This window comes from Purpureocillium takamizusanense, chromosome 5, assembly GCF_022605165.1.
Source record: "Purpureocillium takamizusanense chromosome 5, complete sequence".
Classification (NCBI taxonomy): domain Eukaryota; kingdom Fungi; phylum Ascomycota; class Sordariomycetes; order Hypocreales; family Ophiocordycipitaceae; genus Purpureocillium; species Purpureocillium takamizusanense.
The window spans coordinates 1,435,822-1,455,402 of NC_063072.1; the positions used below are offsets into that span (position 1 = coordinate 1,435,822).

Consider the following 19,581-nt stretch of genomic DNA (forward strand, 5'->3'; position numbering starts at 1 on the left):
AGAGGAGGCAACGAAGGAACGCTTGAGGACGTCGAGCAACCCTGCCGAGTCGTTTGATATGCGAGGTAGCGACTGGATGTGATTACTGCATTCGGAGGAACAGAATCGATCCAAAGGAAAGTTGCTACTCCAGTGATGGGCGCTCATGTTGTGACCAGAGCCCGATCAGTACTCGACATTGCCGTCTAGATGCAGACAGGGTGACAAAGTCAGCGGGAGGTGTGATCCAATTCATCGCAGGTCACGATGTGATATTCACCTTCGCTGGCCCCAGGTGTCGGGGGCATATTGCCTGAGCTTGGAGCTTGCTGGGTCGCGCGGGCCGTGCCAGGGCGGGACCGCTGCTTACTGTCGTCCTTGGCGACCGCCTCTGTCCTCTGCTGGGACGATGATTGATTGGTGTTGACTTGGATGCCAGTACGAGCGCCCTGGTTTCGGCGGAGACGGTCCTCCATTTCGCGAATGCGAGCTTCGAGGTCGGCGAGCTCCTGATTGTTCTTGCCGACATTTTGCCTCCTGCGTACAGGCCAGTCAGCGGGGAGGAAGCTCGATCCAGCGTGGCAGGCATGCAGGACGTGCAGTGCTGTGCAGGTTGACACGAACCTTTCATCAACCTGCTGGTCCAGATCCGTCAAAGAATTCTCAATGCGGAAGATGTCCATGAGCTCCTGTGAAAAGGAACGAGCAATGGTGCTGGAAGACGGAGGGTTAGCGCATGGCTGGCTGTCATGGCAGCGACGAGAGAGGGGAGTCAACGGCGTCGAGACGGAGTTGGGACGACTCACGACTGTGGACGACGGCCGTTAGGCTGCCAGTCGCGGTCGAGCTCTGCGTCGGTCATTTTGGGTGCGAATCGACGTAACTGGCGTTGCGGTGTGTGCGTGCTGTCGGCGTCTTTTTGTCGTCGTCAAGCTGGGTCGGGAGGGGGTGGCACAGCGGCGCGGGAGCGATAAAGATGAAGCAGCAAAGATGTTGCGTGGGCGTGCGCGGATGGCGGATGGGAATAAAGCTGGGAAGCTTGCCCTCTGATGCAAAGGCGAAGCGAGGCGAGGCGAGGCGAGATGGGGAGTCGCGAGAGCACGAGCGAGGAGGTAGCAGAAGGAGGAGGAGCAGGAGGAGGAACAACAGGGAGAGCTGGCCGCTGCCAGTCGGAAGGCGGCAGTCGAAGAATAGATTTACCGTACCGTTCCTGGCGCAACAGGGGGAGCTTCCCTGTCAACAGTGAGCGAGGAGAGGGCGAGTGCCTTCCAGCGGGACCCCCTCCCCCCCTTCTCAATCAATCTGTCCGGATAGGGGTTGCTTTTGGAGCAGGCCGAATGAGAGGGGAGGCCGGGGTGGTGGTGGCTCACTGGAGGGGAAAGGGGGGCGTGTGTCTGCGCCGAAAGGGCCATGCCACCCCGTCACGCATCCCGCATCGCGCGCCCCGACGATAAGTTTGTGTTGACTGTGACTTCGTACTGGTGCATTATCCTCCCAGGCGGCAGCGCAATGTGACCTCTGTGCGTGATGGTCGTCGCCGTCAGCTTCGCGCCCCCCCGCATGCACGACGAGCTTCCTTACTATCAGCCGTTCCGCTGCACATGTGCATGCTTTCAATGTTAGGTACCTTGGCTTGGGCCCAAGCACGAACACGCCTCCACCAGCCGCAAACAGCGGGAAGGGGGGCGGGGAGGGGGGCCGCAACCGCACTGGTTATGCTGCACGCACGCTGCATCATCTCGCCCCAGCGTCTCCTACAGTACGTACCCGCCATCCCGCCTGCCAGCCCAACCTTTTCAGCCACTGACACAGCGGGCGAGTGGGTGGGTGTAGCGGGAACCTAAGCAACGGTGGGTAACAGCGGGGCCGCCGACGCAGACACGCAGCACGGGCTGTGGGTAGGAACTGCTACGTTAGTACTGCTATTGGAGCAGTAAAAAGAAGGTGTGGGAGTTGAGGAAGCAACCTAACTACCTAGGCAGCCGCCTCCGGCTGGCACACAAGACAGCAGCGGATGGCAGAGGATCGCAGCCCCGTCTGGCCAGCCCGACCGATTGACGGGGCCTTTTCCGGCGGCGAGCCGACAGAGGAACCGGCGGACAGTCCGAAGAAGGGCGCTCATCAGGCGCTGCGTGTCTGCCGGCCGCAAGGCATTTGATTTGCACCTGATGCGAAATGATGGAGTGCAAGGGAGGCATGGACACGCCCCCCCCCGTGATTTCCACAATCCCACTGGTGAGTTTGGGGACTGGACTGCAAATGCAAAGGCCGGCTGTTACAATAATGAGTGCTCACCACCCATCACACCAGTCAAGTCAATCAATGCGCCTATCCCACTTCAGAGAGATCAACCGCTTAGTAGCTGCCCTCCGCCGCATTAATCAGGGGACCCTGCCGGGCAGGCAGCCGGTCGGTCCACCACTCCAGTTCGCGAAATCCGGGGTCCGTGTCGCGAGGCATGCGCGCGCGCTCCCTCCTTCAATGTTCCATCTTGCCCGCCGCGGCCTGAGACCCCGTGTCCAGTCCGTCCGTTCGTCCCGGGGTCAGCCAGCGTTCCCACGCGGACGGGTCTTGTCTTTGTCCTTGTCTGAGCCCGGCGCGCGTGGACGGGCCTCGCCTCTGCCTGTCTAATTGTCCGCAATGCTTCGTACGTATACTGTACAGCACATATGTACTTTGCCAGCACACGGAGGGGCGCTGGCACGGTCGCATGGTGCTCATTTGACAAGGCGCAGTGCGATATGCGTCCCTCCTGGGGATGGATCCCTCCTGAGGCTCCGATGACATCATCCGCAATTTGACGGCGAGCCTCCAAAAACCCAGGGGTAGGTAAACAACTACGTTAGTTACTACGTGCCAAGTTACTAACGTAGGGAGAATGTTGGGTCCCGGTGGGGCTGACCAAGGTGGTCGTCGTCGTCGAACCCCCTTTTTGCCCGCGCAGTGCCGTTGGTTCGCGGCTCTTCTCCCCGGCCGGGGGGGCGGCTGAGATGAAGTTGCTGATTGCATGTTGCTTGGCCACGCAAGTGCTCATGCTACTGCTCGTTCGTTCCCAGTGGTTGTGAGTTCGCCATCTTTAACACAATTGAAATAAGATGAGACCACACCTTGGCTGTCAAGATTCCTCGATTCCTTGTGCTTTTCCCACTTGCATATTCCCACTTGCATACATGCGCATTATGTCACTGGCTACTTCGTATCATACTTCGCATATAATACACCAAAAATGCGCAACTACTAATGGAGTTGCCATCTTGTCTCGATGCTGGCTTACAGGCGAGCCGAAGCGACAGCGGCCATTTTCCGGGTCCCAACTCCCGATTGCTCTCTCGCTCGCTGACTTCTTCCCGCGCATGTGCTGTCGGCTAGTTCGCGCCGCACGTGAGTCCCTAAAATGCTGTCCCTGGGAAGTAAGCCGCATCCAATAAAGACTCCATAACTCCTTCCCTATCGGGTCCTCTCCCGGGTATGACCGATTTGCTCCAAAAAGTTGGGCCGAGACTCCTCAACCACACTAACCCTATGCTCTCTCCAGCGGCAAAATTCCTCCGTCTTCTTTTTCTCACAATCTTGCATTGGTCGTCCCCAATGTTGGCGCTGTTTGTCGCTGCGGTCAAGGGCATGGGTCGCCGGACTCATGACCTGTTGGTTCGACGGGCGTCCGTTGAACCTTCCCGTGGCCAAGTCTCGTCGCCCTGGCCCGTGCTCGACGCCACCAGCCACTTCCTTCGTCATCACCCGGCCGCCTGATCTGACAAGACGTCCACGGCGATGCCACGAGGCTTAAATGCGCACTGCTTCGCCGACAGGTTCGCCAATACACTCATGACCGGATGGGATAGCTGACGGGGCCGCACGTGTCGTGTGTCGCCACCCACTCCTTGATCTTCTTGATGTTCCACCCGCTCTGGAACCGCCACCACGACTCCGACTCCAACTTTGTTGGGTTGCCATGCTTGATGGTCTTGCCGAAGGAACAGATGCCATTCCAGAACCGGTACTGCAGACAGTCGCTTGCGCCGTCGCAAGCTTTGCGGCAGTCTTCGAAGCTCCGGTGCGCATCCGCCTCCAGCGCCGTCAAGCCCACTTTCTTAGCCTTGCCGAGTTCCCAGTCGCTATACGCCGACGCCGATCTGTTGAGGTAGAAGACATCATCGCTCAGATTATTCCAGTCCTTTCGTGACACCACGAGCTGGTTCTCGACGAATTCGTGGTAAAGGTCCTTGATCCGCAGCGGGTAGCTAAAGTTGCGCCCCTTCTCGAACGCGTATATGTCGGACACATCTTGCGCGCTCGCATGGTGCATGGTCACGATGGGCTGGCACCACTCGTTATCGGCGTACGGCAGCGTGTGCGGCTTCTCGCCGTTTATCGTCGGCCACTGCGGCAAACTCTGTTAGCGAATATTCGTGGTTCACGGCCATCACGACCTCGCCTTGGCCCCCTGGGACGTCGGCAACGCACCGCATTCTGCACGGAGACACCCGTTTCGGTGTGCAGAGCCAACGAAAACATGTAATCGCCGCAGCACTCATGCGTTGCACGCTCGTCCCACCGGTTGGCAACGCCGTTCTTGTCATGGAAGAGCTTGTGCATGGCAGCCTGCGACACTAGATATCCACTCCCGCCGTGGCCAAACGGAAAATTGGAATAATAGGCGACGCTGCCAAGGTAATATGGTTCTTTAGGACTGAGTTTGCTCAGCCATTCCATCATAGTCGGCCAGACCACGTAGGTATCAGCGTCCACGAAGAGATACCAGTCGTGATTGGGCCGCATGGCGTAGGCCTTCTCAGCCATGTGGATGTTCTTGTACTTGTCTAGGCTCCAGGCTTCCTGGCCGATATTGTGGTTCTTGTTGCACGAGTCGAGGTCGGTCGGACACTGTTGCTGACGGTGATATAGGCTAAAATCTTTATTCTTCTTCTTGACGTCGGGAATAACGGTGTCGAGGCTGTCGTGAACGATGTGCCCGGCGACCTCCTGGGCCATGTCGCCGAAGAAAAGATAGTCGGAGACGCATTGCAGGTTGGTCATGACCTGGTTAGGGAGCTTGCCGTACGACTCTGACGCGCCCGTCTTCATCACGAGCAGGACATTGGACGTATCCGGAAAATGGTCACACTCGCCAGGGTCAACCGTGGACCCAACGCCAGGAGAGGCCGACTTGCCAGAGCCTCCAAGAGACAGGTGCTGGCGGAAGCTGGAGATGTCGCAATAGCTGCCATCTTCGCACAGAGCGCCCAGGCGACTCGAAGCGAAGAAGAGACCGACGATGAAGCTGGCAAAGAGGGCGAGGATGACGACGGAGCGTCGGGAGAGTCCCCTCGGCGCCAGCATGGTGTAAGAACCAAGTGATGCCGGCCGGGTCTGGCCCTTGTCGAGGATGCCAAGCATGTCTGGACCAGGGACGTTTCCTCACGGGGCCTGCTCTCTCGCGATGATGCAGCGATCACGGCGAAAACAGAGAAACTTGAAGGGGCAGGGAGAGCAAATCGACCACGGGCCGAGCGGGAAGAGCTGATCGCTTTGGGTTTTGTTCGCCGCCGGGCTCGCAGCAGCAATGAACCGGGTCCCTCAACGTGACACAGTCCAAGCCAAAGCAAAGGCGCCGATTTAGTGCGACCGCTACGAGGTGAGTCGGGGCAGGGATGGCCTCAGACGCCGCTTAAGTTTTGGGTCTACGTGTACTCGGCACGGAGGCTGGGAGGGCTCAGCGAAGCATGCCGTAGAACTTGCACGGTTGCGCCACTAGCCGCCTCTTGTCGGTGGGGAGAGGGACAGGATTTCTAGCAGCCCGGCCCTTGGAGGGCTCGAAGGCCACTGCTACTGCGACGAGTATGCTGCACGGGTTGCGCAAGATGCGCAGCAGATACACAGTGTCAGAAGCGTCTGATAAGGCAAAGGATGGATTGGAAACGAGGCGCCGGACTCCTGAAGATCAATGGACCGGCCCACAGTGGACAGGCGGGGCGAGACGGCATTCCGGGTCCGGGGTCACCGGGGCTGGCGCCTCTACTCGACGAAGTCAGCACTTTACTACAACGACGGGCGGCGGAGCCAAACGACGTCGGACATTTAATCAACCAGAAATGAGACGAACTCTGGGGATCTTGCGGCGGCTTTTCAACACTCTGGACGATGGCCCATACCACGATAAGAGGCATCGACCTGAGACTGGTGACCGCTTGCGAATCGATGGCCCGCATCCTCGACGCCGGGTGCGACGGGAACGAAGCTTTGGCTGGCTCAGAACTAGCGACCTGAAGACGGCGGCGACGGGCACACACACGCGTGCAAAGTAACTAGTAGGTTGGACTGTGCGAAACACAAGAGCGCTCGTATCCCGTAATGTCATGGCTCATCAGCTCTGTCGTGGAGGCGATGCTGGGCGCAGCGGTCAGGAGTCAGGACCCCCCGCAGCCGAGTGAATCTCGGACTCTTGTGTTTCTCGCAGGCGAAGGAAGTGAAATTGCAGGACACATGTGCAGTACACGATTTTCATCGTGCAGCCGGGCTCGTCCAGCGACTTCAGGCCAAGTGGCCCGTAAGTGTCGGCAATGCTCTGAACCTTTTTCTCCGTCTGGACAGCTTTGACATCGATGATCGGTCGCTGCGCGCGTCGAGAGTGAGACATGGAGGCTCCACGCGCCAAATCCCTTGATCGCCGAGAGGTACAGCCTGTCTCCCGGGCTCGAGGAGGAATCTGGCTGTTTCTCGCAGCCATCAGCAAGCGCAAAGCGTATGTGGTCGCATGGCACTAAGGCGCAACACGAGAAGAGACTTGGACGAATCGACTTGACTAGTACCAGCCACGTCGCAACGCAGTACTCACCACTGCCGAGTAGCGCCGGCCGGATTAACAGAGCTTCGGGTCTGGGATGCACCGATCGGAGGCTATCGCGAATGCCATGCCACAGCCACTGGCCAGCGCCAATCACGGTAAGGCGCCCGAGCACGTTGCACCATGGTGTTAGTGGAAAGTAGTAGTACTACTACACCTAGAAACCGGCTCCGCGCGCCCCTGCGACGGGAAGGCCCTGTCACCTTATTGAGTCGCCATGCCGGGATACTTGTCTGGGCGCGACATACTCCCGACACAGCGATCCGACCTGCAGCACGCTCCAGGGTTCTCCACACAGGTGGCGCCGTGACTGCAGGCCGCCAAAGATAGCACTCGCATTTCGTGCAGCCAAGGTGCGTCATTTGACACGACACGACACGATACCGCGACCTGCAGCGGCCAGGGCATGCACAGAGAGGGGCTCTTCCGCCGCACGTGCCCCTGCCCAGGTATGGATATCTCCGCTATCTTAGTACGGAATAACTATTTCGTAGGTACGTATACATAGGTACAGAACCCCTCCGTACGATATTCAAAACACGCACAGCCCCCGGCAAGGGCTAGTAACGTAGTTCGTACTGTGCGCTTTCCCCGTCCCATTCCATCACAGCTCCTCGTGCCTCGACGCATCAGTAGCACCATCACGACGACGCATCGACTCCTCACCATCGTCATATCGCCCATTCCACGGTTCAATCTGTCCTTGCGCAATGGCCGTGATAAAGTCTTCCACCGCGTCGGGCGTCGGTATTCGATGCTGCGCGCTGGCCGTGGCCCTGAGCTCTCGCTCCGCCGCCCGGAAAGGATACACCTGGCCGGTGTGCAGGTTCTCCACGACGAGTCCGCGATTGGCTGCGACGCCGAGCGCGTGCGACATGTCCGGAAACTCGCCCGAGTCCACCGTCACAAATTGGAGGTATTCGCGAAGCCGCTTGGCGAGGGGCCTCATCGCCGCGACATATGCCTCGCGCTCGCCTGTGTCGGAGCTCAGGAAGTACACGATGCTCCTGCTCGCCTGCGGGAGCTCATCTCGTCAGCCGACACCGCGCTCGCGCTCGACAAGTACCGAAACGAATGGCACAAGTCATCCAGGGGCGACCTAACTAGTACCTGTGTGTATTTGAGCTCGTTGCGGCGGCTCATCTCGGGGATGAGTGGCTCTACGCACACCTCGAGCAGTGCCTCCAAGGCGCCCAGCTGGTCAAGGTCAGCCCCCTGGTGCTGCATCCCGTCCTCGTTGTTATAGCAGCGCAGGACACTGGGATCCGAGGGGCTCCCCTGCGCGATACCGAACGAGTAGCGGTCGCGGTAAGCGTCAGCCAGCGATGAGAGGCGCGTGGCGGTACTACTATCGCCACCGCGACCCAGATGCGCGATGAAGACTACCGAATCGGACGAGGCGAACGCATCGAGCGTCTCGTCGTGGAGGCGAGTCACGGCCGGTTGCTTGATGCGACGAAGGAACGAGGTGATGCTGGCGGCGTCAGCATTACTTCAACAGTGCCATGACTGGCGATGCGGTCAAGGACTCGCACCACGATGCCTTACGGGCGCCCCGGTACCGGATCATGGACTGCCCACGTTGATAAAGCCTGATCGCCGGGAAGGAAGTGACGTCGTGCTGCGCACAAGTGTCCGGGAACGTGGTGCAGTTGACCACCTTGGAGGCGCCATCACGCCACCGCACCGCGTCCAATTCCGAGAGCAGGGCGCTGCGGCATGTCAGCGTCGGTGTGTCTGGGATGAGTTATGCGCCGTGGTCAACTTGCGTGTTATCCTACGCAGCGGGCGAGGGATTGTCAGCAAGGCAAGCGTCTGCGAACTTTCAAGGATGATTGGACGCACTGCAACAACTGTCGTCGGTTGTCAGCATGCGTGTCGGCTACCTTTGCCTTGGATGATGCACTCACAAGCTACCAGTGTAGCTTCATTGTCTGCCAGCGCTCGCGTCAATGTCATTGAGTCGCATTGTTCCCACGCCGCAACCCAGGTTGCGGCGATTGCGATTGTTACTGTGCTGAGGGCTTTCATTCTACGGCACATATAGGGGCGTGCACGACTTGCATCTTTCTTTCAGTCTTCAGGGCCCCCCAGGCTACGTACCCGGAGGTCTTTTATCGAACCGTGACAGTGATCCTCCGGATCCGTCTATCCGGGCTTGAGGCATGTTCAGGGGCTGTCCGTCGCAGCTCACCGTGTGGCGCAACCCTGCCACGTTTCAAGTCTATGGACGGGCATTCGGCCCCTTTGAACCCCGGATTATAGGATAAAGCATCATGGTAAACTTCTTCTTACCTCCCTGTGGAAAATTTGGTCGAGATGGTCAACACTTCAACTTGGCTGGGAGACCAAGATGGTCAGTGTGACGAACGTACTCATCGCCACCATTGGGTTGGCTGCCGCTCAGGGGCACAGCCAGGCCCTGATGTCGTCCGAGGTTCACCGTTCCGGTGACTACTCTTGCGTTCACCCGCCGTACAAGGTGCACCTCGTGAGCAGGTCACCCCTGGTGATGTACTTGGAAGGCTTCCTCACCGCAGAGGAGCGCGGCCACTTGCAAGAGCTGGCGTGAGTGGCTCCTCATTGACGTCGCACTCCCGTTCATCCATCACTCATGCACATGCGCTCAGTAACGGGCAATTCCAACAGTCCGCCGTCGCCGGAGCGGCCGGCGCGGCGGCCGTCCACTCGGTCCGTACCTCGCAGTCCACCACGGTGCCGCGGGATGCCCTTGTTCGCTGCATCGAGGACCGTGCTATCGCACTCCAGGGCTTCAACATGCCGGCCTCGCACCTCGAGCCCATCCAGCTCGTCCGATATGGGCCCGCGCAGCACTACCACTACCACACCGATTGGTTCACCGACGCGGCGGCCCACGCGACGGCCGCGCAAGGCGGCAATCGCGCAAGTTCCATCTTCGCCTACGTACGCGCCGCCGCCGCCGCCGCCGCCGCCAGCGATACCAGCAAGGCCAACGCCAGCAGCCTCACAGGTGGCGGCACCAACTTCCCGCTTCTGGATGTGCCGCTGCGCGATGAGCGCTGGTGCCGCTTCGTTGACTGCGATGACGAGTACGAGCACGGCGTGACGTTTCGGCCCGTCGAGGGCAACGCCATCTACTGGGAAAACCTGCTGCCGCTGGAGGGACGCCGCACGCGCGGAGACCAGAGGACGTTGCACGCGGGACTGCCGGTTGTAAGTGGCGAGAAGATTGGCATGAATATCTGGACGCGAGAGGCGCCACTGCCACCGAGCGTCAGAGGCGAGTAGAGTAGCCTCTATGCAACGGGCCCTTCAGCTTTTTTCTTCCTCACGACCTTGCATGACAACGTTGTTCTCGCTCGATACAATGGCTTGTCAAGCTTTCAGCGTTTTGTTCCCTGAGCCGAGTCCGTGCGGTGGTGGGAGTTGAACAGAAAGAGGGAGCGATACAAAGAGGGGGGGGACTTGGACTGCCGAGAGCCTTTGATCACGGGGTTCCAAGCAGCATTTACCGCCATCCTATTTTTCTCTCTGCGTGCGTGTAATTCAGAGATATAAACCATTGCAGGACCTCTCGATGCCTCTTGTATGTCTTACTCTCCATCATCCCAAACCAGCCGTTTTCGTTTTCCTTGCTCTTCCCTTCGAGTCAGTCAACATCACATCGTTCTGTTTGTTTAGACATTGCCTCTGCAAGCGAGCAACTTTTCAGGCTTACATCATCAACATCGTTGAAGCTGGCCTTCTGTTGATGTCACATTTCTCTTCTTGGCCTCCTCGAGACGAATAACCCTTGAAACAATCGGTAGCGACGACGGCGGCGTCAGCATTAGCATTAGCAGTAGCAGAAACAGCAGCAGCAAACTCGACGACGGAAAACCGGCCACAATGTCACTCGGACTAAAGGGCGTCATCCTCAACTTCTTCCGCTCCCTGCCGCGGCTGTGCCTGTGCCCGCGGCGCAACGAGCGCTTCCGGGACGCGGCGCTGGCGGGCTTCATCGGGTGCCTGCTCGGCGCGGTGCTGGTCAACATCGTCGTGGTGGTGCAGGCGGCGCGGGAGAAGAAGAAGCAGCATCAGCAGCAGCAGCCGCAGCAGCAGCAGCAGAAGGGGGTGCGCGGCGGCAGGCACGAGTTGCCGGCTGACAAGTTTGACGGCGGGAGCCCCTGGCCGATGAGCGCGACGAAGCAGAAGAAGCCGCAGCAGTGGCAGGAGGAGCAGGAGGAGGAGCAGCAGCTGGTTTCTGGCCTTGACGGCGGTGCTGGCAATGCTGGTGCCGTGCAGAGTCTGCAGATTCAGAAGCCGGAGGAGAGTGTTCAAAAGCAGCAGCAACCACAACAACAGCAACAACAGCAACAGCAACAGCAACAGCAGAAGCAGAAACAGCAACAGCAACAGCAGCAACAGCAACCGCAGGGATTGGAGCTGCAACGGTTCGAGACTCAGGGATCGGATATGCAGCTGCCGCAGCTGCCACTCCCGCAGACACCAGCGCAGCGCACGCTGCCGACGAGGCCGCACTCGCACCCGCAGCAGCAGCTGCCCAAGCCGCCGGCGCCGCGGGGCACCAAGTCCAGGTCCCTGCCCGCGACGCCCAAGCCGCCGGCCGGCGCTCAGGGGTCCAGCGTCGCCGTGCGCCCGGCGACGCGGCGACGCGGGTTCTGAAGAGGCGCCGGGCGGTGGTGAGGGGGACCTTTTTTGAGCGCGCGGGGAGGGTTGAGGGGATGAGAGTGGGCGGGGGTCATTTCATGGAGGGCATGTTTTGCTTTTGTATTTGTGTATTTGTGTGTATTAGTGTGTGTGTGTGTGTGTGTGTGTGTGTGTGTGTGTGTGTGTGTGTGTGTTTCCCCTTGAGCTATAAACGAATGTACAACCTTTGTCGTTCCTGCTGAGCTAGACCGTCCAAGGCTTCCTTAACAGAGTCCTTTGCAAGTCGCAGTACTGAAGTCGATTGTGAGGTGTCCCGCGTGATCCCCCTCTCCAAACGCAACATCGCCACATTTTCTTCCGCAGAGGTCGTTCCTATCATGGCGGGTGATAAGGTCGTTGAGACCGCGGACGAGACCCGGTCTGTCCATGGGTTTATCCTTGGGGAACCCCCACGGGGAGAGGCAAAACCCTCCACCTCCAAACTGGTAGCACGCGATGTTTTCTCCGTTCTTGAACTTCCTATCGGACTTGGACCTCAAGGCTTCGTCCTGCAAGTACCCGAGAACGGCTATGGGCCTGTCCGGTCGCCGGACTTTTCCATACTTGTCCTCGTCCCACGCCTGAAGCCTCATAGCCCACCGGTCCGGTTCCGTCAGGAACTCGGTGCATTCGCGGCTCATCCCCATGCACTGCCAATAGTGCTTATTGACACCCTTGATGACGTTGCGCCGCGTGACCGTTGCCGTTGAATTCGCCGGCGCCGGCGCCGCAAGCAGCGGCGTGGCCGCGGCGGCGACGAAGAACAGGTGGCTGAGACGCATCTGAGGGAAGGGGGGAGAGGGGGAGGGAGGATGGCTGTCAGCGGACGCGGGGAGTCGCGAAGAAGAAGAAGGGGGATCACAAACTTTTGAGCCGAGCCGAGCCGCGCGCGGAAAGGGGGTTGGCTTGAACGAGACTGGCTTGCCCTTGGAAGAAGCCTTGCGAGAGCGTGAGATCAAGGTATTATTATGATGATAATATCAAGTTGTCGATTGATTGAGCAGGCGAATTGCGTCTTCGCGCCCACCGTTGCGTATGCAAAGAGAAAGGACAATAAGAGTCCGTCGGGCCTCTTATATATATCTAGGTATTATACCTACATGTCTTGCACACACACACACACACGCCTTCTTCCCAAAAGGCATCGTCGCATGCCGCACAACACAAGACTGCGGAGGCAAAACACACACACTCATATTTTTGGCAATAGTAACCCTCTCCCTCCCTCCCTCCCTCCCTCCATCTCTCGTCAGTAGATCTGACGCGGGTTTCATCGCATCGTGGTTGCACTGGGCAGGCCAGCCAGCGAGCGCGGGCGGGCGGGCGGTGCGAGCTTCGGTCCCCGGATGGTCCATGACCTGCCGCACACGCCGCCTTTTTCTCTTCCCACGACACAGTCAACGGGTGGCCTTTTTTTTTCTTCTCCCCCCCCCGTTTCGTTTCATCGACTTGTCTCTCCTATTTTCGAGTTACTTCAGGTTCGTTAGTAGTGATAGTAGTAACCTCCGGGCACGCGACGCTGCTACTACTAGGCGGTCCTTCCCCCCCCCCCCCCTCTCGGGACACGATGCTGCTGCTCCTGCTGCGTGCGACTGCGAAACGGCCGACAGTATCTCGCCGGCCCATAGCTCCCTCTCCCAGTTCCGCCGCGATGATAATCTTCCCTGTCGGGGGTTTGCTAGCGGCAGTCGGGCGCGAAGCGCGCTCTGGGCTGGTTGTTGCCCCCCCCCCCCCCCCCTCAACCCAGCGTTTAATAGCTTGGCTCGCCCCTTTGCCCGCGCGCGTCCAGGCTTCGGGGAGGGGGAGGGCGGCAGGTGACCCATCGTGATATGGATAGAACGACGAGGAGGAGGAGGAGAAGGGGGAGGAGCAGGGGCTCTCGTGTTTGTTTGCTGTGCATGCGTTACGGCACTGAGTCAATCGCGGGCGGTGGTTTGCAATAATGTTGTTCGGGCGGCTCTATGTCATGGAACGGAAGCCGTTGCCGGTCCATCACGCGCGCGGACATGTTTGCAAGCAAGCTTGTCTCTCGACTTTCACAGTAGACGAGACAATTTGGTATTAAACACGTCGTCACAGACGTTTGGGGGCCGGGAGAGTAGAGTAGGCTGATGAGCGTCGAATAAACCGCCCGACTAGTCATATAATCACCTGCGCAGAGGCATGCTTCACGAGACGGCCGGTCCCCTTCCCTTGGCGGCGTGTGTGGTGGTGGTGGTGGTGAAGGGGTGATGTGTGACACGGGCAAACACCACCCACCCTCTACTTACACCATGGCCGTCTCTGTTTCCGAATATATATATCCCCCGCCTATTGGCTCTAGCGCGGCATTCTACAATCGATGTCACTGGGTATCGTATCGTACGCTATAATTATACCCGCAAAGCTACAGGGCTCAACATGTATGCGAGAGACGGCGGCGGCGAGGGCGCCGGACGGGGCGATCTGGTCAAGCGAGACGCCGACGGCCTGCTGATCTTCTGGATCGTCGCGGGCATCGGCATCGCCATCTCAATAGCAATGTTCTGTTGCATCTACTTTAATGGCAGGAAACGACGCGGCCGCGGGGGCAGAAGCCACGGCGGCGGCCATCAGAGCGGCGGTCGAGCCGGCGGTGGCGGCGGCGGTGGCGGCGGCGGCGGGTTCGGACACGGAATGGGGGACATCGAGATGGGCGGACCACACATGCCGCCGCCGCCGCCAGGCCGTGGCAGGCATCGGGGGGGCAACACGATGTAGCGGCCCAGGGACGAGGGCTCTGGCTGGATACACGTGTGCATATCAGAGCAGCCAGATAGACGAGAGACAACCAAGTGTCCAGACTATCGGATCCCCCTGCCGGGGATACGCCAGGTGTGCCCGTGAGTGAATGGCATCGGGAAGCGACATGATGGAGGGAGGGGGGGGCCAGGAAGAGAGGAGCCCGTCTCTCTTTCTGGTTGGGACGCACAGAAGACGCGGTCACGAGGCCACTTATTCCTTGGTTACTGCGGGCGTGGCCCATGATGATGCGCCAGCGTGCCAAGGACGACGCAGCTTGCTTGTGCGACTCGCCGTTGTTGTCGTCGTCGTCGTCCCAATCTTGGCTGGCGTTTGCATCACCGACACCCGTGGCAAGGCATGTATTGCCAACGACAAGTGAACGAGTCGAGCTCTCCGGGCAAGGAGCGCGCCCTCTTCCTCTTCTCGATCCTCCTCCTCCTTCCCCTCCTCCTCCACCCAGCTACCGCTAAGTGCGTGTGAAGCGAGAGAGAAGAAGAGGACAAAAATTAACCGACTGCTTCGACCAGGATTTCTGCGAGCGTCAACCCGGGCCGATATCCCAGGCACCACGCCCTTCGCAAAAACAACAGCCAGACGCCCGCCGCCATGGCTATAGACGCGCCGCTCAGCGGACTCTCCCCAGGCGGAGGGGATGACTGCGGAGGAGGAGGAGCAGCGGTGGCGCCCCCGAACTGGACATGGTTCGGCCTCGGCTTCGCCTGCGGATACGGCACCTTCGTGGTGATGCTGGGTCTGTTCCTGGGCCGCCAGATGACGAAGCTGCCGTGGCTGTGGGAGGTGGAAATCGCCAAGCGGAGGCGCGAGGCGGAAGCAGAGGCGGCGGCGGCGGCGGCGGCGGCGGCGGCGACAACTCGCGTGCCTCCTCCTCCACCAGCAACGTCGGTGAGCCTGTCGGATCCCTACCACGCGTAAATGGAGAGACCATCCGACCTCCGGGAGGGAGATTTGAAGGCGAGACGACATCGGACAGAACTGCCTCTTCCCCCTCCGCGTGGGTCTGCTCGGGGGGAGGAAGGGGGGAGGGGAACGGGCGTCTATGCGGGACACAAGCAAGCAAGCAAGCAGCAACCTCGATTCACCGCCTAGAGGGGTCGCAAAGTAAAGCCAGCCTGACGCGGGCACCTCGTTCGAGCGGCAATCATTTAAAAGGCTGGCCTCGGGGCCTGTCTCATTGTCGGGCCTCTCTTATTTTTCGTGCTTTGGATTTTCCTAGGAGAGGTTCCCTAACCGAGTGAGTGTTGGGTCGACGACGAGAGAGGGAGAAGGAAAAAAAAGTCGACGATCACGACAAAGCAAATGAGCGACCACCAACGCGAGCCGGACACGCACGCACGCACGCACGCAGTCACTCACTCGAGGACCCTCACCACACCCGCTCCAGCATGGCAAGAGGCAAAGTCCAAGCGAGGTCCTCGAAAGAGGAAATCATCGGCGGGCTGGTCATCGGCTGCGTGCTGGGCGTCGTCGCCTTCGTCGTCAGCTTCCTCGCGCTCTTCTTCGTCAAGGCCTGGTTCGTCAACAGGCGGGCCGCGGCGGCGCACCATGACAGTGGTCCTCGGGCGCGACGGCGGCGGCGGCAACCGCAGCCACGGCAACCGAATGATCAACACGGCCGGCCGCGGATGGCGGAGGTTTGAGACAGGGCAGGGCGTTGGGGACCGGGGGACGTGGGAAGGGTCCAGCAAAAACGGTATCTGTCGCGGCGGAGTGTTGTCGAGGAGGGCTGGAGGACGGAAAGCTGGGCAGGCGATGCGACGGCTGGTGGGAGACTGGGAGCATGGGAGCCCGCCCTCAGGATGGGGTGGTGTGGCATTGGCTTTCTTGGCGGCATTTTGCTGAAATGATGATGATGGTGATGATGATGGTGACGAACCGGTCATCTGCAATTTTTCTTAATTATGATTGATTACTACCTACGTGCTACTATATCATGCCAACCCCTCGTCCCTCGCGCACTTGTTGGGCGGGAGAGCCTGGGCAGTACAGTACGAAGTACTTCGGCAGGGTCGTCACGTGATGGCGCGTAATCGGCGACGCGACCCTATCGCGAAGTCACTTTGTGAAGCGGCCCCTGCCTCGACGACCACCATCCCAGCGCGGAGAACCAGTCCAGCAGCACGCATCCGCAGCTACCTAGGCGGGCAGGTAGGCAATGGACATTGCCCGCGGCGCCCGTCGCGCCCGTCATGTCGCCGCCAATGCCGCCGCCGCCACTACCAATGCGACCCCAGGCGCCGGGACAAATCGCCCCTCAGGCGATGATGATGATGATAACGATGATGTGGCGGTGACGCCAGCAGCAGCCCGGGCAGCGCGTCCCGCCGCTGCTGCAGCGCTACCACCACGGGCACTGGCAGCTACGACAACGCCCGACAACGGCAACGCCAATGGCAACGGCCGCGGCAACAGCTACGGCCTCGACGAGCAGGAGCAGCCTCGCCGCCACCAGCGCGAGCCCCCCGCCCTGAATCGCGCCATGAGACGCGCCGCCGTTGATGCAGCTGCGGCGGCGACGGCCGTGGCCCAGCAGCTGGAGCCGCACCACCACCGCACGCCTGAGCAGGCCCGTCACCACCAACCCCACCATCACCGCAATCATCACCATCATCGCGTGCGCCAGCATGCATCACCACCCGCCGCTGCTGGGCCGCCGCCCCCGCATCCCTTTCGTCTCCACCGGTGTAAGTGAACACGACGCCTTGTTTTTGATATAGTATATTATCCAGCCACGGCGCGTTTGCGGGCAGTCCCAATTCCAGGCGAGAGTCGTCGCCCAAGCGGGCATCCATCCCGGCGCGGACTCGCCCAGAAAGGTAGCGCCTTTCGCTGAACAGGCAAAGGCGGCAGCGGCCTCGCCAATTGCCACTTGCCAATGCCCAGCCCGACCACCAATCTCGCCTTGATTAATTACACGGATTCATGAATCCATTGTTCAGCCTTCGTTTGCTCGGGAATTGGCCCAGGAGTTCAACCTCTGCATTCGCCCACGCCCGCGGCGCCTGCTCCGCAAACCTGCCCTTCTCCATCGTCCTGCACACACCACGTTCACTCTCATTTTTCGCACACTCCTTTGCCGCTGCCTTCACTCGTTTACAAACCTTCGGGTTCGCCATCTTATTTGCAAGCCTCGTGTTGATGATCCTTCTGCATCATGTTCTACGCACCCAACGCCGGACCGACTCCGCCGTCTAGCCCTCCATCGGTCGACGTGACCTCGCCCGTTCCAATTTACCAGGATCCCGAGGAGCGCGTCTCTCGCCTCCCGCTGCAGGAACTGTCCATCACACCCTTTGGGGACGTGGCTACGCATCGAGGACCTTCGTCCCGGCCCATGCCCTCCATTGACAAGGAAAACTACTCGGCCCTGAGATCGGCCCTCGACCACCGCGAGCAAGTGCTTGTCCAGCGAACCGAGGACGTGGCCCACGCCCTCGATCAGATGCGCTACTATCGAAATTTGCTTCAGCAGTCTCTTGCCGAGTTTTCGTCCGCATCCTCCGCCGTGGCTGACCCAGACCAACTCTCTGCAGCCGCCCACATGAGCGCCAACACACGCCTCAGCATGCCTCTCGATTCGGACGAGTCCAGCTCCGAGCCGGACCTCAGCGTCCTCGGCATGGCACGCGCTGGAAACGCCGGCGTGGATCATCAGATGAACACAATGGCCTACGACGAGGACGAAGTTCTGTCCCAGGAGCAGTACGAGGACACCAGCCTCGAGGATCCCGCCGAGGAGCACGACGTGGCTCCCCTCTTCGACCCAGCCACGGTCGGTCTCAAGGAGATTTCGAACCTTGGCAAATTCACCGTCAGCAGCCACAAGCCCGGCTGTGGTGTCGACGAACTGCGCAGCGACGACCTCAAGATGTACTGGCAGTGAGTCTCGATCCCTACCCGGGCTTTCCATCCTACGATTGTCGCCGCCCGGGTCTAACCTCGCCGTGTCAGATCGGATGGCCCTCAGCCCCATAAACTCACCATCTACTTTGTCAAACGGGTCGGCATTCGTGACATCCGCTTCTTTGTCGACTACAACGAGGACGAGTCCTACACCCCCACCAAGATCGTCTTCAGGTCCGGCACGAGCGAGAATCACCTGATCGAGTTCGCCACCATGAACCTCGACAGCCCCGTCGGATGGCAGCAAGTGCCCATCGCCGGCGCCGGAGGCGAGCCGGATGGAAACACCCTCGTCTCCTGGGTGCTCCAGATGCAGATTCTCGAGAACCATCAGAACGGCAAGGACACGCACCTGCGTGGCATCAAGATCTACGCCTTTGACGCCGACGCGGCCGCCGGGCAGGAGACGGTCCCCGCGGGCGGCGACGACTCTGACGAGAACGACAATGACGATTTCGACGCCATGGACGTGAGTGCCGACGACGACACGGGCCAAGCTGGCTCTAGCGACAAACTGGGCGACATTGCCCGGATTCTGGCCGCGGCCAGACTCGAGTCCGGCGACACTGGACTCACCCTCCCCGACTTTATGCGCGAGCCGGAAATCCGTTGAGGAGACAAAGACGGCGCTACAGAGGGGAGAGAGTGAAACGAGCCGGGCAGCGAACGGTGGAAGTGGAGCCAACGTACGTATACTTTGTACGAAGTCTGGACGATGCCATGATGATATGTGCATGATCCCAACCAAGGGCGCAAGGACGGTAGGGCCGCTTAAGGCGTTGATGGAACATTCGGGAACCCTGTAACACACACGAGCTGCGTCTCTGGAGTTGCATGTAATTCTTCAGAGGATGGAGATATGGGGACGATATCGGGTTTTGTGTTAGGGCAACGGCCCCAATAGGAGTGCGACTTTACTATCCTTTCACGCTGGGTGTCAACGGCTGGTGGCTTCGGGATCTGGCCGCACAGCGTGTGTCGTTCGCCGGGACGGAGCAACTGCAAGACAGACATGTGCAGTATACCTTGGCTCGGCCCAACCGGCCATGGTAATAACCCCGGCGCTGCCTGTCGTGGCTGTGCGGCGGCCCGGCTGGGTCCCGTGAGACGGTGCGGAGGCGCAAGAGCGCTTGCTTATCCTTTTGACATCCTGTAAGGCTCTCTCAGCAGCAGTGACTACTAACAAAGCTACAAGTGCAAAATAGTGGCTGTAGTCTGACATGACAGTGCCCGTTTGCCACGATTATGTGATGGCCGTCGCTGCGCGGCCCCTCGTGTCGGGAGCAATAGATTGTGCCACCTCAACGAGATCATCTAATAAACTTGCACAACGGCCGCAGTCGTCGCTGAGGTGGTCTAGGGTGGGGCACGGCCGCCCCGGCGGGGTGGGGAGATGGGGTTCG

General features: G+C 59.9%; 10 protein-coding genes across 11 annotated transcripts; 5 read left to right on the top strand and 5 right to left on the bottom strand.

The window, feature by feature from the left end:
- Positions 1–165: 165 nt before the first annotated feature.
- Positions 166–1,207, bottom strand: JDV02_006013 (uncharacterized protein; the record flags this gene model as incomplete). The annotated part of the gene is made up of 4 exons (XM_047987364.1): positions 786–1,207; positions 580–693; positions 260–516; positions 166–185 (listed from the first exon to the last, which is right to left on the bottom strand). Exons 1-4 carry the CDS (start codon positions 839–841, stop codon positions 166–168), a joined length of 447 nt encoding a protein of 148 aa, XP_047843349.1. The 5' UTR covers positions 842–1,207.
- A 2,595-nt stretch (positions 1,208–3,802) lies between these two features.
- Positions 3,803–5,376, bottom strand: JDV02_006014 (uncharacterized protein; the record flags this gene model as incomplete). Its single annotated transcript, XM_047987365.1, has 2 exons — positions 3,803–4,360; positions 4,444–5,376. The coding sequence occupies 2 exons, from the start codon at positions 5,374–5,376 to the stop codon at positions 3,803–3,805; spliced, it is 1,491 nt and encodes a 496-aa protein (XP_047843350.1).
- Positions 5,377–6,379: 1,003 nt separating this feature from the next.
- JDV02_006015 (uncharacterized protein) lies at positions 6,380–6,706 on the bottom strand (the record flags this gene model as incomplete). The annotated part of the gene is made up of 1 exon (XM_047987366.1): positions 6,380–6,706. The coding sequence occupies one exon, from the start codon at positions 6,704–6,706 to the stop codon at positions 6,380–6,382; it is 327 nt and encodes a 108-aa protein (XP_047843351.1).
- A 615-nt stretch (positions 6,707–7,321) lies between these two features.
- JDV02_006016 (Protein disulfide-isomerase) lies at positions 7,322–8,782 on the bottom strand (the record flags this gene model as incomplete). The annotated part of the gene is made up of 5 exons (XM_047987367.1): positions 7,322–7,838; positions 7,934–8,297; positions 8,359–8,535; positions 8,669–8,676; positions 8,741–8,782. The coding sequence occupies 5 exons, from the start codon at positions 8,780–8,782 to the stop codon at positions 7,428–7,430; spliced, it is 1,002 nt and encodes a 333-aa protein (XP_047843352.1). The 3' UTR covers positions 7,322–7,427.
- Positions 8,783–9,176: 394 nt separating this feature from the next.
- On the top strand, positions 9,177–10,093 carry JDV02_006017 (Procollagen-proline 4-dioxygenase; the record flags this gene model as incomplete). The annotated part of the gene is made up of 2 exons (XM_047987368.1): positions 9,177–9,391; positions 9,454–10,093. 2 exons carry the CDS (start codon positions 9,177–9,179, stop codon positions 10,091–10,093), a joined length of 855 nt encoding a protein of 284 aa, XP_047843353.1.
- Positions 10,094–10,693: 600 nt separating this feature from the next.
- Positions 10,694–11,470, top strand: JDV02_006018 (uncharacterized protein; the record flags this gene model as incomplete). The annotated part of the gene is made up of 1 exon (XM_047987369.1): positions 10,694–11,470. The coding sequence occupies one exon, from the start codon at positions 10,694–10,696 to the stop codon at positions 11,468–11,470; it is 777 nt and encodes a 258-aa protein (XP_047843354.1).
- A 248-nt stretch (positions 11,471–11,718) lies between these two features.
- Positions 11,719–12,276, bottom strand: JDV02_006019 (uncharacterized protein; the record flags this gene model as incomplete). The annotated part of the gene is made up of 1 exon (XM_047987370.1): positions 11,719–12,276. The coding sequence occupies one exon, from the start codon at positions 12,274–12,276 to the stop codon at positions 11,719–11,721; it is 558 nt and encodes a 185-aa protein (XP_047843355.1).
- A 1,491-nt stretch (positions 12,277–13,767) lies between these two features.
- JDV02_006020 (uncharacterized protein) lies at positions 13,768–15,190 on the top strand (the record flags this gene model as incomplete). The annotated part of the gene is made up of 3 exons (XM_047987371.1): positions 13,768–13,855; positions 13,887–14,136; positions 14,785–15,190. The coding sequence occupies 3 exons, from the start codon at positions 13,768–13,770 to the stop codon at positions 15,188–15,190; spliced, it is 744 nt and encodes a 247-aa protein (XP_047843356.1).
- Positions 15,191–15,660: 470 nt separating this feature from the next.
- JDV02_006021 (uncharacterized protein) lies at positions 15,661–15,915 on the top strand (the record flags this gene model as incomplete). Its single annotated transcript, XM_047987372.1, has 1 exon — positions 15,661–15,915. One exon carries the CDS (start codon positions 15,661–15,663, stop codon positions 15,913–15,915), a length of 255 nt encoding a protein of 84 aa, XP_047843357.1.
- Positions 15,916–16,209: 294 nt separating this feature from the next.
- JDV02_006022 (uncharacterized protein) lies at positions 16,210–19,088 on the top strand. Of its 2 annotated transcripts, XM_047987373.1 has the most exons (3): positions 16,210–16,959; positions 17,809–18,154; positions 18,227–19,088. In XM_047987373.1, the coding sequence occupies exons 1-3, from the start codon at positions 16,431–16,433 to the stop codon at positions 18,789–18,791; spliced, it is 1,440 nt and encodes a 479-aa protein (XP_047843358.1). In that variant the 5' UTR covers positions 16,210–16,430; the 3' UTR covers positions 18,792–19,088. The 2 variants fall into 2 exon arrangements, with proteins under 2 accessions (XP_047843358.1, XP_047843359.1); XM_047987374.1 differs by having other exon boundaries at positions 16,210–18,154.
- Positions 19,089–19,581: the final 493 nt, after the last annotated feature.